The sequence below is a fragment of the Rhopalosiphum maidis genome, chromosome 1 (genome assembly GCF_003676215.2).
Source record: "Rhopalosiphum maidis isolate BTI-1 chromosome 1, ASM367621v3, whole genome shotgun sequence".
Taxonomy (NCBI): Eukaryota; Metazoa; Arthropoda; class Insecta; order Hemiptera; family Aphididae; genus Rhopalosiphum; species Rhopalosiphum maidis.
The window spans coordinates 7,403,596-7,420,947 of NC_040877.1; the positions used below are offsets into that span (position 1 = coordinate 7,403,596).

General features: G+C 25.9%; 2 protein-coding genes across 5 annotated transcripts; both read left to right on the forward strand.

The window, feature by feature from the left end:
• The first annotated feature begins 568 nt into the window (after positions 1–568).
• On the forward strand, positions 569–17,352 carry LOC113556816 (THO complex subunit 5 homolog). Of its 4 annotated transcripts, none has more exons than XM_026962003.1 (13): positions 569–1,141; positions 8,477–8,614; positions 9,189–9,400; positions 9,471–9,546; positions 9,610–9,804; positions 9,994–10,126; positions 10,222–10,316; positions 11,914–12,240; positions 12,302–12,494; positions 12,555–12,728; positions 12,805–12,938; positions 13,038–13,204; positions 17,085–17,352. In XM_026962003.1, exons 2-13 carry the CDS (start codon positions 8,573–8,575, stop codon positions 17,152–17,154), a joined length of 1,818 nt encoding a protein of 605 aa, XP_026817804.1. In that variant the 5' UTR covers positions 569–1,141; positions 8,477–8,572; the 3' UTR covers positions 17,155–17,352. The 4 variants fall into 4 exon arrangements, with proteins under 4 accessions (XP_026817804.1, XP_026817787.1, XP_026817781.1 ...); XM_026961986.1 differs by lacking the exon at positions 569–1,141 and adding an exon at positions 7,375–7,744 and having other exon boundaries at positions 12,302–12,491; XM_026961980.1 differs by lacking the exon at positions 569–1,141 and adding an exon at positions 7,377–7,744.
• Positions 1,140–2,810, forward strand: LOC113556839. The gene has a single exon (XM_026962016.1). The coding sequence runs from the start codon at positions 1,289–1,291 to the stop codon at positions 2,681–2,683; it is 1,395 nt and encodes a 464-aa protein (XP_026817817.1). The 5' UTR covers positions 1,140–1,288; the 3' UTR covers positions 2,684–2,810.

The window sequence follows — 17,352 nt, forward strand, 5'->3', positions numbered from 1 at the left end:
AATGTTGTATTAAAACATATTTTAGGTGTTGATTACTTGCATAAATACTTCATTCAATAACTAGGGCTTTAGCTTCCCAAATCTCAAACGCTATTTGCGCCTATGAGTATAGGTATTCTAAATAAAGCCAATGGCGTTTAAAAAGTAAAAATACATGTTTTTACAGATATAAAAATAAAATAAAATATCACATAACAATAACAAAATTAATGATAATAAGTAGGGACTATGTGCTAAAATATCTAAAATATATATATAGACATATAGTGTATACTATATATCAATATTTCTATAGCGATGTGTATTGTTGATAACTAATATTATGTGTGAGTTAATAAACTGCTAAATTTATAAAAACAAAATATTAAACCATAAAATACGCAATATGTTATATGATGAAACGAGGAAATCTAGATTGTTCATTTGTTAGGCATCCCTCCACTTATTTTGAGCTATGTCGACCACTGCTTATCATTAAATTCTAGGCCGAACGCCAATACTACGTCGTCATTTTTTTATCGTTCTCATTAACGCAAAAATATAAAAATGTTAGTATGGTTTACTGAACTGCGATACGTTCATCATGTAATCACTAATACTTAACAACACTAATAAGAGTATAAGACGCCAGACGGATCACTACCTTTTGTTGTACAAACTTTTTTTTCCAAGTCAACTTGACGAACGCCGCTTGCTATAATTCGTATATATACCCGGTGAAGTACACAACATCGTGCGACCACACCGAACAGATTATAGTCAATACTCTATAACCACACGGCGGCTTGTTGTTTTGGGCGATCCGAGCGTGTCTTGTTAATTTGTAAGTTGTAGGTATATTATAAATTCATTGTCTTCGTGCGTATTACACAAACACTTTTTTCTATCTCTGTCACTATCTCTCCCTCTCTCTCCCGACACTCGGCTCGCCATCCACATACTGCGTACCTACCTACGTTGCTCGCATCACCGACCTACCCCGGACACTCGCTCGCCAACGGTCCAAGCACTACTTCAACGGAAAGCATCTATTTCGACAGCGTTAATATTATGCATGTTTCACAATGAGTGATTTGTGATTATTCAGCGGTGAATCCACCAACGGAAAAGAAACAGTCAAGCATTCCTAACGGATTTTAACGTGAGTTGGTTATACTATATACCATATATATATATATATAGACGCAACTGCAAATAAACGCCACGCGCACCCCAACACGACCGTCGAACTCCATACTTTCACAAGTATTGGCACATTTTTCATCTGGTGTAGTTATTTATAAATAAAATGTTTTTGTTAAAATTGATTTATATTTTATTTCTTTGTAATATTGTAAATATTATTAAAAGTAAATCATTACCTGATTACAGTAGTAATATTAAAGAAGGAAAAGAATTAGAAATTTTTAACAATATTAAATCAAAAATTGATGTATCATATGACAAATGTCCTATTAGTCATGATGTGCCTGTTATTTCAGCTCTTAATATCGAAAGTGAAAAAATAAAAAAGCTATTAACTTTTGTTCTTTATAAAATACCATATATTGGTAGCCCATTAGAAGGGTTCTCAATAGCATTCTGGCCGGATCAAGAAAAGGATGTATGGTTAGAAATTAAAGATAAAGTTAAAAATGTAATAGATAAAAATACATTACTAACGATTAGTGGTATTCTTTCTGGTGATATAAGGATGTATAAAGAAAGAATAAATCAGCTATCTTCAGAAATAAAAAATCCTACAAATAATGCTTCATCTCATTATATGAACATTGCAGAAGATTTAATTGGATTCGAGAACAAATTTATGTTTGACAAAAATTATGCTGATTATAAAAATATAAATTATCATTTACTTCCTTTGTATTCAACTGTTATATCAATGAAGGCAAGTTATTATACTATTGGTATTAAATATTCAAAAAAGATCGGTTTAACTTCAAATGAAGTTTTAAAAATAAAAAATTATATTACAAATATTATTAAGTCTAAAGATGGTGCTAATAATTATATCAATAACATGTTAGAAGATAGTTTAAATAATGCTTATAGCACATCTAATCAATTTAATATTTATAATAAAATCATGTCTATTAAAGGTCACATAGGTATTCATGGTTTAGAATATATACCAATGTGGAACAACTTGATAGATAATCCATTTTCAGATGAGAAAATAAATATAAATATAATCTCTTATTCTATATTAGTTGGAAGAGTAACATTAAATATTAATAAGCAATTACTAAACATATCTCAACCATTAACACCTAATTTAATCAATGGAACTCGTAATGCAATAGTATCTATAGGTGTTTATATTTGGCGTATACACAATGCTCCACGAATAGGTGGTATAAATATCTTCTTTAAAAATGGTGACAATTATTCTCTAGGAGAATCTACTTCTGAATATAAAAAATTTGATCTTAACGGATCTGTTATTAAAACATTACAAGTACATGGTGATGGTGCAATTGATCGCTTAGTTTTTTATCTCTCTGATAAAAGAATATTATCATATGGAGAAGAAAAGATTCCAAAACCAAGTAATCGGAATTACGAAAAAAAATTTGAAGAAGATTCACATCATATTTCTTCTTTGTTTTTAAGTAATGATGCTTATAATTGTGGGCTGGCCGGTCAAGCCGCAAATATAGCTGTATCATACCAACTAGATTAACTCAAATAATTCAATGAAAAATCAGTATAATTTAAAAATTTAAAAATTTTTAAATAAATTCAGTTAAAAACATATGTTTATTTTAATCGTTTATAAAATTTAAAGTTCTTGGTTTTAATTTAAAACATTTTTTCTTAATAAATGGAAAACGATTTATCAATATTTTTTTTTTTTGGTTTTAAACAATTTTTATTTTTAGTTTTTTTTTTAAACAATTCAAAAAATTAAAATATATTTACCTTTCTTAAAGTTATTATTTTCAGAAATATTTGAAAATATATTTTAACTATAATTTTAAGATTTTTTTTTAGCTTTTGTCATAGGTGCAACTAATTCTAAATCCCAATCCTTATAATTTATACCCATACAATTGTAATAATACATTATTATTACTATTTTATTATTTTATGGTAACAAAAATATTCAAATTTTTATTTTATGGTAAAGTCCTCAAGGGCTAATACCTATATGGTATACATTATTTTAGCACCCCTTAAAACTTAGGTCTAGTTGGCCTTTGTACAATAATTTTCACCTATTACATGTGAACGTTTTGTTTTAAATTTTTTTGTTTATTTTATATAAAAATAAGATTTGTATAAATTTTTTTTTTAATTTGTTATATTTAATATATTCAAAATATTCTGTAATTCCGTTTTTTTTTTTATGTATAAAATATATTTACTATAAACATTATTATAACTTAAAAACCATAAAATATTTATAATAAAATAATTGTATTATTATAAAATTAAATAATATTTTATATTCTTATTATTAAGTTTAAGTATTGCTTCAATTTATACATCACCAACAAAAAAACCAAAAGAAGTTAAAATAGTTGTTGTATAATGTATTAAGTGTTTAATAAAAATATAAATTAAAATAGGTAATATTAAGAGATGTTATAGAATTTAAAATTTAAGAACTAAGTTAAGAAAATAATATAATTGCTAGTATATAAGTAATCATTTTTAACTATATTGTAACTAGGGTAATATACTAATATTTAACAATAATATTACAACTAGTATAATTTTATGCATATAGTCAATAAGATAACTATGTTAAATATAAAATCAACGATAATAATAAAATATAATTAATATATTATAAGGATAATATAATGACTGTTTTATCAGTGGTGGGTGATCGTGTGACTAGGTCACCACACTAAACAATAGACACCGAGCGTTAAGGGTTCTCGCTACTGCCGTTAATTTGAGTTCAGATACATTAAGTTTTGACAAAATTAAAGTTAGTTTAAAATGTCCAATTTTGATTCTGAAAATATATCTGAACTCAGCAAAAAATTGTCTATAGATCGTACGGAATACTTGGTAAAAATTAAATCTTATATTCTAATGAACAAAGGAATAAAAACTTGACAATATGAATTTTTTAAAATTATAATATTAAAATTAAAACCGGAAAGTTTCGTACAATTTACAGACATTTTTCTGCTGAATTTAAATATTTTTTTCAGAATTAAGATCAGATAACGTTAACTAACTTTAATTTTGTCAAATCAATAAGTAAGTCGTTGTAAAATTAGTATAATGAATTTTTATTGTTATCGAGTTATTGACATGTGCATGCGTATTGAATTTCACTTGCACTGTTACACTAATAAATAATAATCATTTGCAAATTTACAACTAACACATAGATCTCGGGCGGCTAAGACGAGATTATGAATTACCTAAATGTTGTCCCTTAAATAATAACCATAGCGAGGCCCCTTAGGCCTTAACAAAGTATTTAGTATTTACAATATTTTGGTTTTCGTCTATACTATAGAGTTTATAAATGCATGTGTTACATACGCAAATTAGTTTTTCAAACAATCATTTGTGTGTTGATCATACGTGATTTATTTCGGGATTCTTCTGTTGTGTGTGTGTGTGTGTGTGTGTGTGTGTGTAATGTGTATCGATCATATGTGATTAATTTTTGGATTCTACACTATCTACAGTGATCTGTGTTCAAACAGCACACAACAAGGTAGTATTTATTTTATATTTGTTATATATTTATTTATTTATGTTTAATTATTATAAAATATTTTTCTTAATGGAATATGTGGAATATGGACAAAGATAGAACGCTCGCTATATCAAAATTAACAGGTATTTATCTAAAGAAAAAAACCAGAATTTTGCAAAATAGAAATTTGCAAATTAAATAAATTAAAATCAATAGGTACAATATATGAAATAAGAACTAGATTAAAAAATGTTTACAAGGGAAACTCAACATTTAACGACCGGGAGGATACATATTAGACGAAAATAAAAATCAACATAGTAAATATTTAAAAAGGTAAATGTGCAAAAACGAGCCGTACCCATATAAGTTTCTCGATTTTCTGTATTTTTTAGTCATAGAAGTATCGGGTACGACTCGTTAGTGCACATTTACCTTTTTTACGACTCGTTTGTGCACAAAGACAAAAGTACAACTTGTTTGGGCAGACATATTTTAGGTTAAAATAATAAAAGTATAACTCGTTTGTGCACCTATTTGTATTACACATAAAAAGTGTATGACTAGATTTTAAAGTTCGATATTCACTAAATGTATACATTTTTTATCTCAACGCGTTTCAAAAACATTACAAAGCATCCATAGTTAGAAGTAGTTATAGTCTATAACCGTTAAGATTTGGCGCCCAGGGCAAAATTAAAAATCTTCGCCCCCTATTTTATTTATCATTATGTATTTCAATTTTTTTGGCGCCTTATAGACGTTATAGTACTGCTTGCTAGCGAACAACTGTTTAAAAGATTGGAACCTTGCATGCAATATCTAAATATCTATTATGTTTAATACACAGGCCTGTACTGGCTACAATCAGAGGGCGCTGGAACACAAATATGAGGGCGGTAAGTCGGTAAAATTAGTATTTTTTCAGATATTTTTCAAATTTTTGTACAATTATCTCTTTTGAGGCTACATTATTTAGCTCTTCTGGCTTAAAATGTTCAATAAACACTTCATTAACAATTTGACTATTATTTATGAAAATTTAATTTGTTACTATGCATTGCATTATTTTTTTTTTTTACCATATTATGTCCAATAACTATTTCTTTTGAAATTGTATTATCAGTAGCACCTCGTAGATTATAAAAAAAAATTAAAATTAAATTATAATTAAAAAAAATAATTATAATTATAATTATTATTATTATTATTATTATTATATTATAATTTATTACTAATTTATAAGTTTAATATCAAATTTCAAATTTATAGTGTAGTATAATATTGTCAAAAATAAAAACTGTGTTTCCTACTTGGTTTTTATCGAGGCGATTTTTAATATTCTGAAAATTGTTAGTGTCACAATAAAAAATATAAATAAAAAATATCGTATTTTATATTTATTGATAGCACAGCTGGAAAAATATATTTTCAAATCGCCTCGATAAAAAATCGACTATCAGGCCTTGCATTTTTAAGCATCGAAATTAATTTACTAAGATCATTGGATTCTTCACAAGTTGTTGACAAATTTGTGGTGACGAAATTTCGCAAAGTTATCATATAATAACAATTATTATTTAAGTTCTGTATACCTATATATTATGACCGAGACTTCTGCTTATTTGTATGGATTGACTTAAAATGTAGCAGAGTGCTATGGAAGTGTATGCCATGTTACAACACGTTCAATTATGAAATTTGAAAGTGCTTTTTTTGCTTTCAACGATTTTTTAAAAAGATGCTTATTTCCAGTTTTTGTGATTATTTTTGCTTTTTTGAACAGTTTTTTTACTTTTAATAGTTTTATCAGAAAATCCCTCGGAAAATCTATAAACAATAAAGCAAAATGTCTTGAAAGTGAAGTTTGATTTTTTTATAATATAAAGATTTATTTTTATTTTTTTGATTTTTTAGTTAGACAATTTTCCCATTCATTTTGTCTCAATATTTTTTTTAATATTTAATTATATTATTTTTAGCACAGTTACAAATTATGTCTAGACTCTAGTACCATCTTTATCATTAAATATTTTTGCTTATGTTTAAGTTTTTTAAATGCTTATTTGAATGAGTGCTTATAATGATGTTTTAAACGCTTATTTTAATGATTTTAAGTGCTATAAGTCCCGAGCCCTGATTATGACAATTGACAGTAGGTACATATTTTAATCTAATAAATGTAATTTACTATCTTTATTGTTTCATCACAACAAATCATTGTTTTTTCCTTATCAAAATTCTGGTTATTTGGAATTGTGGTTGTTAAATATATGAAATCGAAAAAAAAATATTTACTTCTAAGAGTGGGCACAGGGCCCCTATATTCTTAAATCCGGTCCTGTTTTTAATACAAAATAAACTTATATATTGCTATAGAATAGGTTTTCGAAAATTTATAATTATGTTGATATAATATCTGTGGTCCGTGGTCAGTAGTAGTTACCACGATTGAAGATACCATCTTTAATTAATTAGATTTAATATATTTTGTGGTAGTTATTAATAAATGATAATCAGATTTAATATTAGGTTTTAGGTTTATAATATTATAATAACGATAAGATGGATATTTAATAAGCCGTTTGGTATAGCATGTAACGTTTTACAGTTTATACGTAATTCGGTAGGTAAGAGATGTATTTTGTTAGGTTATGTTAGTTTTTAGTTTATTATTGTTTAGATAAATATAATAAGTGATATTATATTCCTACATGGTCAATAACACCGTATTACCGTTTTATAAGTTCCCGGTTTCGTAAGTTCCGTTTAGTTTTGTAATTTGAGTTTAAGTATATTATATAATTTTATATTTTATGGCTTATGCGTCTATAGTATGTTTTTGCTTAGACGTTGTTAATGAAAACTGATATTTACTTCTTAGTTTTAACAAGATATAAAATCTATAAGTCTGCGCCTTGCTGGAAATCGTCATTTGATAATAATACCATTTGTTTATAATCTATCGTTTTTCAATATATTCATTTTTCGCTTTGTTTTGCAATGAGTGAAAAAACCTCGCAAAGTAAACCGACTATCATCAGAAATAAAGAATCCGAAGTGGATATTTACACGGTAGTTGATTTAATTAAATTTTTTACTCCTTAATTTATATTAATTAATTTGTTTAATTTGTAATAATTTGGTAATATGTGAACAGTAGAATTTTCCAAATATTTCAAAACATTGTAGTTATCAAATATTATTAGTTATTACAACTTATAAACTTACTACTTATTGTTTAAATTGATACTTCTAGTTATCTCGACTATCCAATAGATATTTCCAAGACTACTTGTAATAGTCATCCAAGTTATCTCGACCATTTTGTATAAAAAACTTTTGTAAATGAATCTATTTACCAGTTTGCTATCATCTAGATTTCTATTGCACTGAATTTGTTAGGTGACAAAACTTGGAAAAGATCTGTTTTTAAAATTTTAATGGATATTAAAACGTACTCTCATCTATAAAAAAAAAAGATTAATAGAATTTTTTTTTTAAATTTTTAAATGCTTTTTATACTTGATACATTATTTTCGTATGATATTCTTTACATGTCAAAAATTTAATACGAATATATTTCTACTATTGCAGTAGTCAAGATTATCTTGGTTGATTATAAGTATAAAAAGTAGTATTGGAAATATTTTGGTAATCAAGATAACCTAAGGTAGTCAAGTTTACCCAGAAGTACCCTTAAATTTCATATTTTCCTCCTTCTCTACATATTAATTTTGTATTCCTACTTTTAAAAATTAAATTGAATAAAAACTATATGTTTTTAAAGATAACTTTTATTTATAGGCAGTAGCTAAATTTGAAGAAATACAAACATCTCATAGAGATGAAAATAATGATTCTACGATTTACTTTAATACTTTACATAAATGGCAAGACATAATGAAATGGAATTATGAGTTAAAAAATAAAGACGATACACCGGTAAGTTCTATTTATTACAATTTCTTATTAATTATAGTTTACTTATATCTCTTTAAAGAATGGGGTTTAGCCTTCAAAGGTTACAGATAAGTGAAGTTTGAAAATTAGTCTGTACGGTAATTTGCCAAGCACTATAATATTTATATGTATAATATAAATTAATATATGGTTTATTTTATACAAAATATTAATACATAGTTATCTTATCTTTTATTATTTTGCCAGCGAGCTATATTGATTTCAGGTAAATCTTAAATCCCATCCATCAACTTATATTACTATAGATTTATAGTAAGCGTCTGTTTCTTAAAACTATACAGCGTATTATTGATTTTAATTAAATAATTTTTAATTTTGACTGAATTTTTCACCAATTGTTGAAAGAAAGTAATTCTTATTTAACTTGAATATTTGGCATCCAGTAGAAAGATAACATTTGGAGACTTGGCAACCCTACACGGACCTCCCCTAAATATTTAAACACTCTTTTTTAATTTTTTTTCAAACTTGAATGAAGATACTTCTTAAGTATTATTATGAATGATTAAATGTTAATTATATGTAATTTTAACAGAAAGAAAAACTTGAAGAATATAAAAATAATGTAATACATTTATTTTTAATTTTAAAAAAGTTAAATAGACTTGATAAAATACGCTCAAAACAAAAAAAAGATTTATTGAATAAAAAAAAACAAGAAATTGATAGTAAACATCTACAGCAAGAAAATCTTCTGAATGAATTATTTTATTTGAAAAAAGAAATATCCAAGTGCCTTCAATACAAGTATATTATTCATTTAAACTAGTCGTTTAAATAATGTTTATTATATAAATTCCATTTTTATTTTTTTTAGATCTAGTGATAGTGATATTGACCTTGTACCGTTAGATACATTTTGTTTAGAGTCGCCAGATTCATCCGATTTTATTGTATGTTAATAAAATAATTATTTATTATTAATAAAAATGATTAATATTAACATTAATTATTAGGATAAATTAAAAAGTGGATTGATTAATGAACATGATTTACATATAAGACGTCTCCAATGGGAGTTTGAACAGAGGCAAACTCAACAAAAACAGTGTGATGAAGTTGAAAAAAATAAAGAAACTATACTTTCTGAAATTCAGGAAGAGAGCAGGATTTTACAAAGTATTTTACCTATGCTTAAAGACATACGCACTGTGAGTTCAAATTTTATAATGTCTTACATCTTTTTATTTATATTAAAAAATAAAAAATAAAATGTATTAATTAGTGGAATACTCTTTGACATTTAGTTAAATATATGTTATTTATGAAAAATAATAAATTTGTTTATATAATAGTTAAATTAATAAATTATATAATTTCAAATTTGTATTTATTGTTAGGCTGCTCAACCTTTACAACAAAGTTTTGGTTTAGCTCCTTGTCAAGCAAGGTCATATGCAGATATCGTGAATGTATTACCCAAACCATTATATTATTTATACATACAAACAGATGCATATAGGGTAGCTTGCAGTAAGTTATACTTTGTAGTGTATTAACACTTTTATGTACTAAGTCAATTAACTATAAAATAAATAAACTAATATTAGTTATAAAATTAATTCTAGAATCAAAATTCACTGTTTCGATTAATGGTGATGAAGAAGAAGCCAGAAGATTTGATTCTAATAAGAATAATGTCGTGGATACTAATTCTGATGAGGTAAATAAATATTTAAGATATTTTGATATAATATTTGTAAATTGCAATTATTTTATGAATCAATACGTTTAGAAATATTATTAATATTTTTACAATACATAATACAATGTATCTTTTCTATAATATGTTCATTGAGAGAATAGTACGTGGTGGATGAAACTCAATATTTCTCTTTCACTACAGTATGAAACAACTAGTCCCACCTACTTACCAGCTGCTCTCGAGTGAACAATGTCACATTTCATTGTAGTGATTGCGATCCTCAAGTATCAATCTTGTGATAGCAGCTTTTATGACTCAATACCTATCAAAAATAGTTAGGTCGTGGAGAGGGGATTTTTGATGGAGCCCCTGTAATTTCCGTCATTTGTGTGTGTGAAGTAGTACTATTCTCTCAATGTACAGATTGTATTTTAATATATTTTTAATTTCTAATGAGTAATAAAATATTTTGTATTATTTAAATGTATGAAATTAATACAGTATAAGTAAAGTTGATAAGTGAATACATTTTTAAATTTTTGTTTTTATTTTATTGGATTGAAAATAACGATCATCACCAGATAAAAACAATGTTTAATTATCAAATTAATTTAACTCATGTTTATAGGTAGTATGCTAATAGTGTTGTACATTACTATTATGAATAAAATTATAAACATATTTTTCAGTCCTTTATTGTTTATAGGAAAAAGTCTTCTAGCATAATGAGTGTAGGCTATTTGTACTGCCACCAAAGTTGGTTAGACATTTATACTATTGTTAAAAAATAAATTATCTTTCTATAATAATTTTTATCAATTTTTATTTTTTTTATTTTTACTATTTTTATTGGTTATTAATAGGGCTTGGATTTTATCGCATTTGCATATTTGAAGTTTTTTAGGTTTTTAGTGCTATTTTTTACTAATTTGCATAATATAATGTTTTATTTTGTATTTTTATAAATCTAGTTTATATTATATGGTACCTACCTATCAGTGGCGCACAGTAGATTTTTTACAAGGGTGTCTAAAATATATATTTTAACCCACCCCCACCAGTAAAATCTAAGTTTAGGCATGGTATAACTCTTATTTTTAAGTGTTTTTGGTTTTTTCTTACTAACAAAGATACTAAAAATAAAATTATATATACAAATATTCATCCTAGTTCACAATTCATACAGCACTAGTCACTTACCAATTCTCTAAGGGGTGTCAGTTGACACCCCTGACCCTCCCTGTGTGCGCTATGCTACCTATGAAAATTATAAAAATGTTGTCATTTATTTTAATTTTTTTTAATACATATGAAAAATACCCACATTTTTGTTCATATTAAAGTCTATTTAATATAATTTATATTTAAATAGTCTGGAGTATTAGCCTATCGAGCAGTAATTATGACTCCTTATTGGCTATACGCCTTGTATTTATCTTTTTAATTATGAATAGAATACATTTTTATTTTTGCTATTTTTCATGTTTTTAGGTCATATTATTGTGCATATTTCATTTATTTTTAGTGGTATAAAATCTAAGCCCTGGTTATTAGATAATATACATATATTCATTAATATTTTAGTTAATTCTTGATGAATAATTATATTTTACAGGAAGTAGATGTGCCTAAACCAAAAAAACGTCATCATAAGAAATCACGAACAGATACAAAGTCTGTACAACAAAAAAGTTTATTATCAAAACATCCTCTATCAGTTAAATTGACATTAAGTTTAAAGAATAATACTCAGTTTGTTATGGAATTTTTTTATTTGGTTAATTTAAACTTAATAACTGTTACCGTTAGTTCATCTTGGTCTGGATTTTCTTCATCCTACTCTAGGGAATTGCTTTCACCAAGTTCTATACTTGATGCATTATTCCCAGGCGACAATGGCAAAGAAAGCCCTCATATAGTAAACTTTCATCAATTAGAAGAAGTTAGTATGATTTAAATGACAATTAATCATTATTAATTGTAATGTTTTATTTATGATATAGGAAAAAACTGAATTCAACACTATGGAGGTAGGAAAGCCTTATATTTGGGCTCAAAGTATATGTGGTTTGGATTTTTTAAATCCTAATACACCTGATTTTTTAATTTCAAGAAATAATATAGCTCAAGTATTAAAGGCAATAAACAATCGCCTTAAAACTCGTCTTTCATTGATTACTCAGCTCGACTGTGGTGGTAATAATTTATGACGTGTTTATATATATTTTTTAATTTCTCTAATAATCATTATTTCAGACTTGGAACGTAGGTTCAGTATAAACGGAGTTAATTTAACTTCAGTTTTATCCCCTTGGAATACAATGACATGGGAAAATTTTATTAAACTTGAATATTGTAAACCACATGTTGAATTTGGAACAGTGACAGAGAATGATTTATTATTTAAACGTGTAGTAAATTATAAAACAGGTATACAATATTGATTAAGTCATTGGTAAATAGATTATAATGAAATAGCTAGTTATAATAAACTCAATCTTTTCAGCAACACTGACTGTAGTAATGGTAATTAAATGTGATTATCCAAAAAGTAATCCTATATTCACACTTCAACTAAATATGCCAACTATAAATGAAGGAATGTCTGTTTTAAATTCTACAAATAATAATTCTGTTAGAGTATGTACCTACAGTAAATAATTGCGTTATGAATTAAAATAATGCTAATTATAATAATTTAAATTGTCTAATAAAAAAATAATAATTTTATGAATACAGGAATTGGAGAGAGAAATCAATGTTTTTCATGAACAAACTGAAGATGAAGATATTAATGAAATGCTTATCAACATAATTGGTCGTCTTGTTGTTTGTTTTGAGGTGATGATGGAGACTTGGGGGCATTCAGATTTTCCCAAAACTAAAACTATTTTATACAACATAAGGTAATAGCAGATTAGAAATAAAAATAACTGTCTAGTTATTACAATCAATTTTAATTAAAAAATTACAATATTAGGTAAACAATAATATTTATAGTATATACCAATAGTTGGCAATAGGTAGACTGATCCAAATCCTGGTTGTGGAAGTCAGGAAACTAAACCATTAAAATATTTCAAGTAGATTATGTTATTATAAAGATTTGACTAAAATTTATTTTTTTTGTCTGGGGCACCTCATTTATTTATTATTTTAATTTTCTGGACCACAATAGAAATTACTTGCTGACCCTTGGTATACACTATAATTTTATTATTTTATTTTAAGAGGACATTATATTTGCATGTGTTGTCTCTGTATTACTAACATACATCATAGCAAATTTGCGTTCAGTAGAACATATTTTGTGATGTTAGCTTTAATATTAGAGTAAATTTACCTATTATCAAATTTAAAGCCAAAAGGTAAGAATATTATCTAGAAAATGTTTTATGCTTTTATTTATATTATTTTAAAGCGAGTTATGACCATTTTAAAATTGTAGTATTTTACAAAGCTATAACTCTTGGGAGAATCCAACATTATTTTAAAATATAAATGCTGAAAATTTATAGTCGTTAAACTATTCATCACTAAAATGTTTCTACTTATATAAATGTTGGTGTGACTCTGGGATCCTCATACCAGTTACGGCCTTGATTATATGTATTATTGGCATTTGTGTATCAGGTGATCTACTAAATCTTTTTAGGTATATCAGATGATCTATTGTATTATACTACGTATAGTCGGAGATCGATAATTATTATTACCTATTATTATTATTATTATTATTAATACATGATTATCAAATTGTAAAAAATGAGATCAGAAAAATACGGCTGGCTTCTGGTGAACAACGTGAGTACCAAAGTTTAAGATGCCAAACATTCCAATCTATCTGTGTTAAGACAGTAAATTTTTTACTTATTTGGATTTGAATAATAAATGTAATTCTAAATTGTCGTTGGGACAAATGTTAAAGTTAGCGTTTTACTGATCAAAAGACATGAGTATTGTAAATGTTTGTTGGTTTACTGGAGGTTCTAATGTAACAGTAATAGATTGGTACAATTTATGCTGCAATGTGTGTTGTAGTATTATTTAAAGTCTTTAACCTATGGGTGGACCAAATGAATGTGTTTAAATTGACGAGTTTTTACTACAAGGAAAAAGGAAATATAATAGAGGTAGGATTCTACTTTGTGATCATAAAGGTGCAAATTTAACAGACAACAATAGTTCAAATTCATATTCTGATTTTGAAAATATTCCTCTGAATAACAGGATTAAAAATTATGGCATACGAGTAGAAGTAACTTGGGTTTTTGGAATTTGTTGACAGCATGATGGTATAATGTGTTTTTATACTATTAAAAAAAATATATATTTTTCCTCCTGAATTTGCAGATAACTCTACCATAGTAGATCGCCTGCTACATGAATGCCATATTATTAATTTTATGTGTAAATGTCATAAATTATGACTCATAATATTGAAAAAATAACCCAATTTTTTGTTATTATATCATAATCTTTACTAGTGATAATTAACTTGTATATTAATTAGTAATTTTTTGCTAACCTAGTTTGATTCAATTCCAAGAAATATATTAAATATTTTAATATTTTTAGTTTCTACAATATATATACAGTGGTCGCCGTTTAATGTAATCACTTTGGTAAGAGACATAATTGATGATAATGTAATCTGCTTGAAAACACTAAACGAAAGTTGAAAAAAATAAAACATACTTTAAAAAAAAAAAATGATAATAATAATGTAATGTTGTATACAATTTAATACACACATAGTTATTAACAAATATTATTATTTATAAATAGTTATAATTTATTACTATTTAAATTTTAAAGTATGTGGGTATACAAAATTTAAAATTGTTAAAAAAAAAAAATGAAATACATATGTACATATAATATTAACTGCTACTAATTTGAATAATATTTTTTTATTGATGTCTATTTTTTTTTTTCGTATTGTTAAAAGATCATTGATAAAATGTTTATATTTATAATTTTGATTCAAAATTTGACGAGTGATATTACATTCTTCTTTGTAATACTCGTAGCTCGTAGGGCCTCTCTCATTTCAAAAGAACTTGGAGGTTTTTCAGTATATATCCATTTGTGGCTAAAGCTCAATTTCTCCAAGTTCATATGTTTTTAATAAAGCATGTAAAATATCTGCTTCGGTAAAATTTGATGTAATAGGTATATTTTCATCAATTTTTAAAATCTAAAGCCTATTTCTTCATATTCTTCTTCTTTCTCCTACTTGATACTTCCTGCAAAATCTCCATGTTTAAAATAATTTCTTTTACATAATGTTTATTTTATGACCTCAAACTGATAACATTATAAGATAATTTATAACCACTAAGATAGATAACAACTACTGGAGTGCGGACTCTGTTCCGAAAAATAAGCTGTCGTGTTTAGCGTTACCCCTACCACCCAATGGCAAAAACCTGTAGTTTATACATTCAACTATAGAGATAGGATGATTCGGTCACTTTTATTCAAAATCAATTTTTTTGAAATGTGACACATTTTACTGAATTTGCTGAACTATTAAATTTAATAAATTTTTATAATTAAAATTGCATAGCAATACAGCATTAATGTTGTAACCTGGTTATAATTGGAGCGTTCCGGCATACCTTACGAATAATTTGTTAAAGGGAATGCTTTTTATCCACATTTAGAGGTAGGGTAACTGAGTTCCCTCTATAACTCCTGACCCCCGAGTATAATATAATAAGTAGTTCATACTAGAATATATACTTTTAAAAGTTTGATATATTAAACTCTAGAATTCCCTTTTCAAAAGGAAAAAATAAGCATAGAGCCATAGAATTTGTACAAAATGAAACAACATATTCAGAATCTGATTCAGAAAATGAAAATGACATTAACATATTTTTAGATCAACTGAATAAATACACATTTAGGAGAATATGTTAATGAAATATTAAATTACATTTTTGGTTACATTGTTAGAAGTATTATGTCAAAAGTGGTGTGTGACTTTTGTATAAGTATGTTAATGGAAAATCAATTTGACCATAGTTATATAAATAATTTAACATTTACAAAGTCAGTTTAAGATAAATTAATTAATGTTTCAAAATCAGTCATATTAATTGTATAACATTTGGAAAAATCGTTCCAGGTAAATGTTATCTTAGGGATTCCTAGTCATGAATATATATTATTTAATTTAATTAGTTAAAGGTTTGTTAATATTAGAGTGAGATATGTCGAGTACTTAAAAATAAATGTTCCTTAAGAACCAAGTTATCTAAATTAATATTATTTGAAAATTTGTATTTATTTTTTTTTAATTATTATTTTACTTTTATTATATTTGTTATCTTGGTTATGAATATAATTTTTTTCTAGTATAATCATTTCCTTACTAATTTCTCTTTATAAATTATAAATATTTCATATTAAAATATATCAATATAAAGCCAACATCAAGATAAAAATTTTGATACCAAATTCGATCAGTTACGATCATTTTGTTACTGTAAAACGTCAAGTTGAAGTTTACTAAAATCCAGTGTTAAGTAATGTGCATTTAAATAATTTGCCATTCAGTGGTGGGGTTAACAGTATTCGACATGGCTCGTTTTCTGTTAAATTATGAACATAGCGAGTCGGCGCTCCAGTAATTATTATCTATCTCAGTGCTTATAACTCATATAAGTATACATCCAGCCTATACTTAAAGTTTTAGATAACAATAACTGTGATTACAATAAGCAGTGACCACTGTACTTTAAATTTTTTTTTTTTTAATATACGGTTTATTTTCAGGGGTCGAGCAAGAAATCATCCATTCAAGGCTGTTCAACATCATTCAGGAATTATTTTTGAACACCGTTAGACAACTTATATTTATTTGAAATTTCTGAATTATATACCTATATTTTATTGAGTATTTGATATAGGATCCTTTGGTTGCTCTATTATGGTTTTTGTTTTTATGTTTATACATGCTATAATATGAAATATGAATGCCGTAAGTTTCATTTTTAGATTTTAAAATATTATTCTTTAAACATACAACATTTTTATTTGATTA

Bases quoted from the DNA above. Each gene is read 5' to 3' on its own strand.
- LOC113556816 (XM_026961980.1), top strand. From the start codon at position 7,673: ATGAGTGAAAAAACCTCGCAAAGTAAACCGACTATCATCAGAAATAAA. The intron at 9,547-9,609 runs GTATGTTAATAA...ATTAATTATTAG, and splicing joins CAGATTCATCCGATTTTATT to GATAAATTAAAAAGTGGATT. The intron at 12,729-12,804 runs GTATACAATATT...CAATCTTTTCAG, and splicing joins TGTAGTAAATTATAAAACAG to CAACACTGACTGTAGTAATG.
- LOC113556839 (XM_026962016.1), top strand. From the start codon at position 1,289: ATGTTTTTGTTAAAATTGATTTATATTTTATTTCTTTGTAATATTGTA.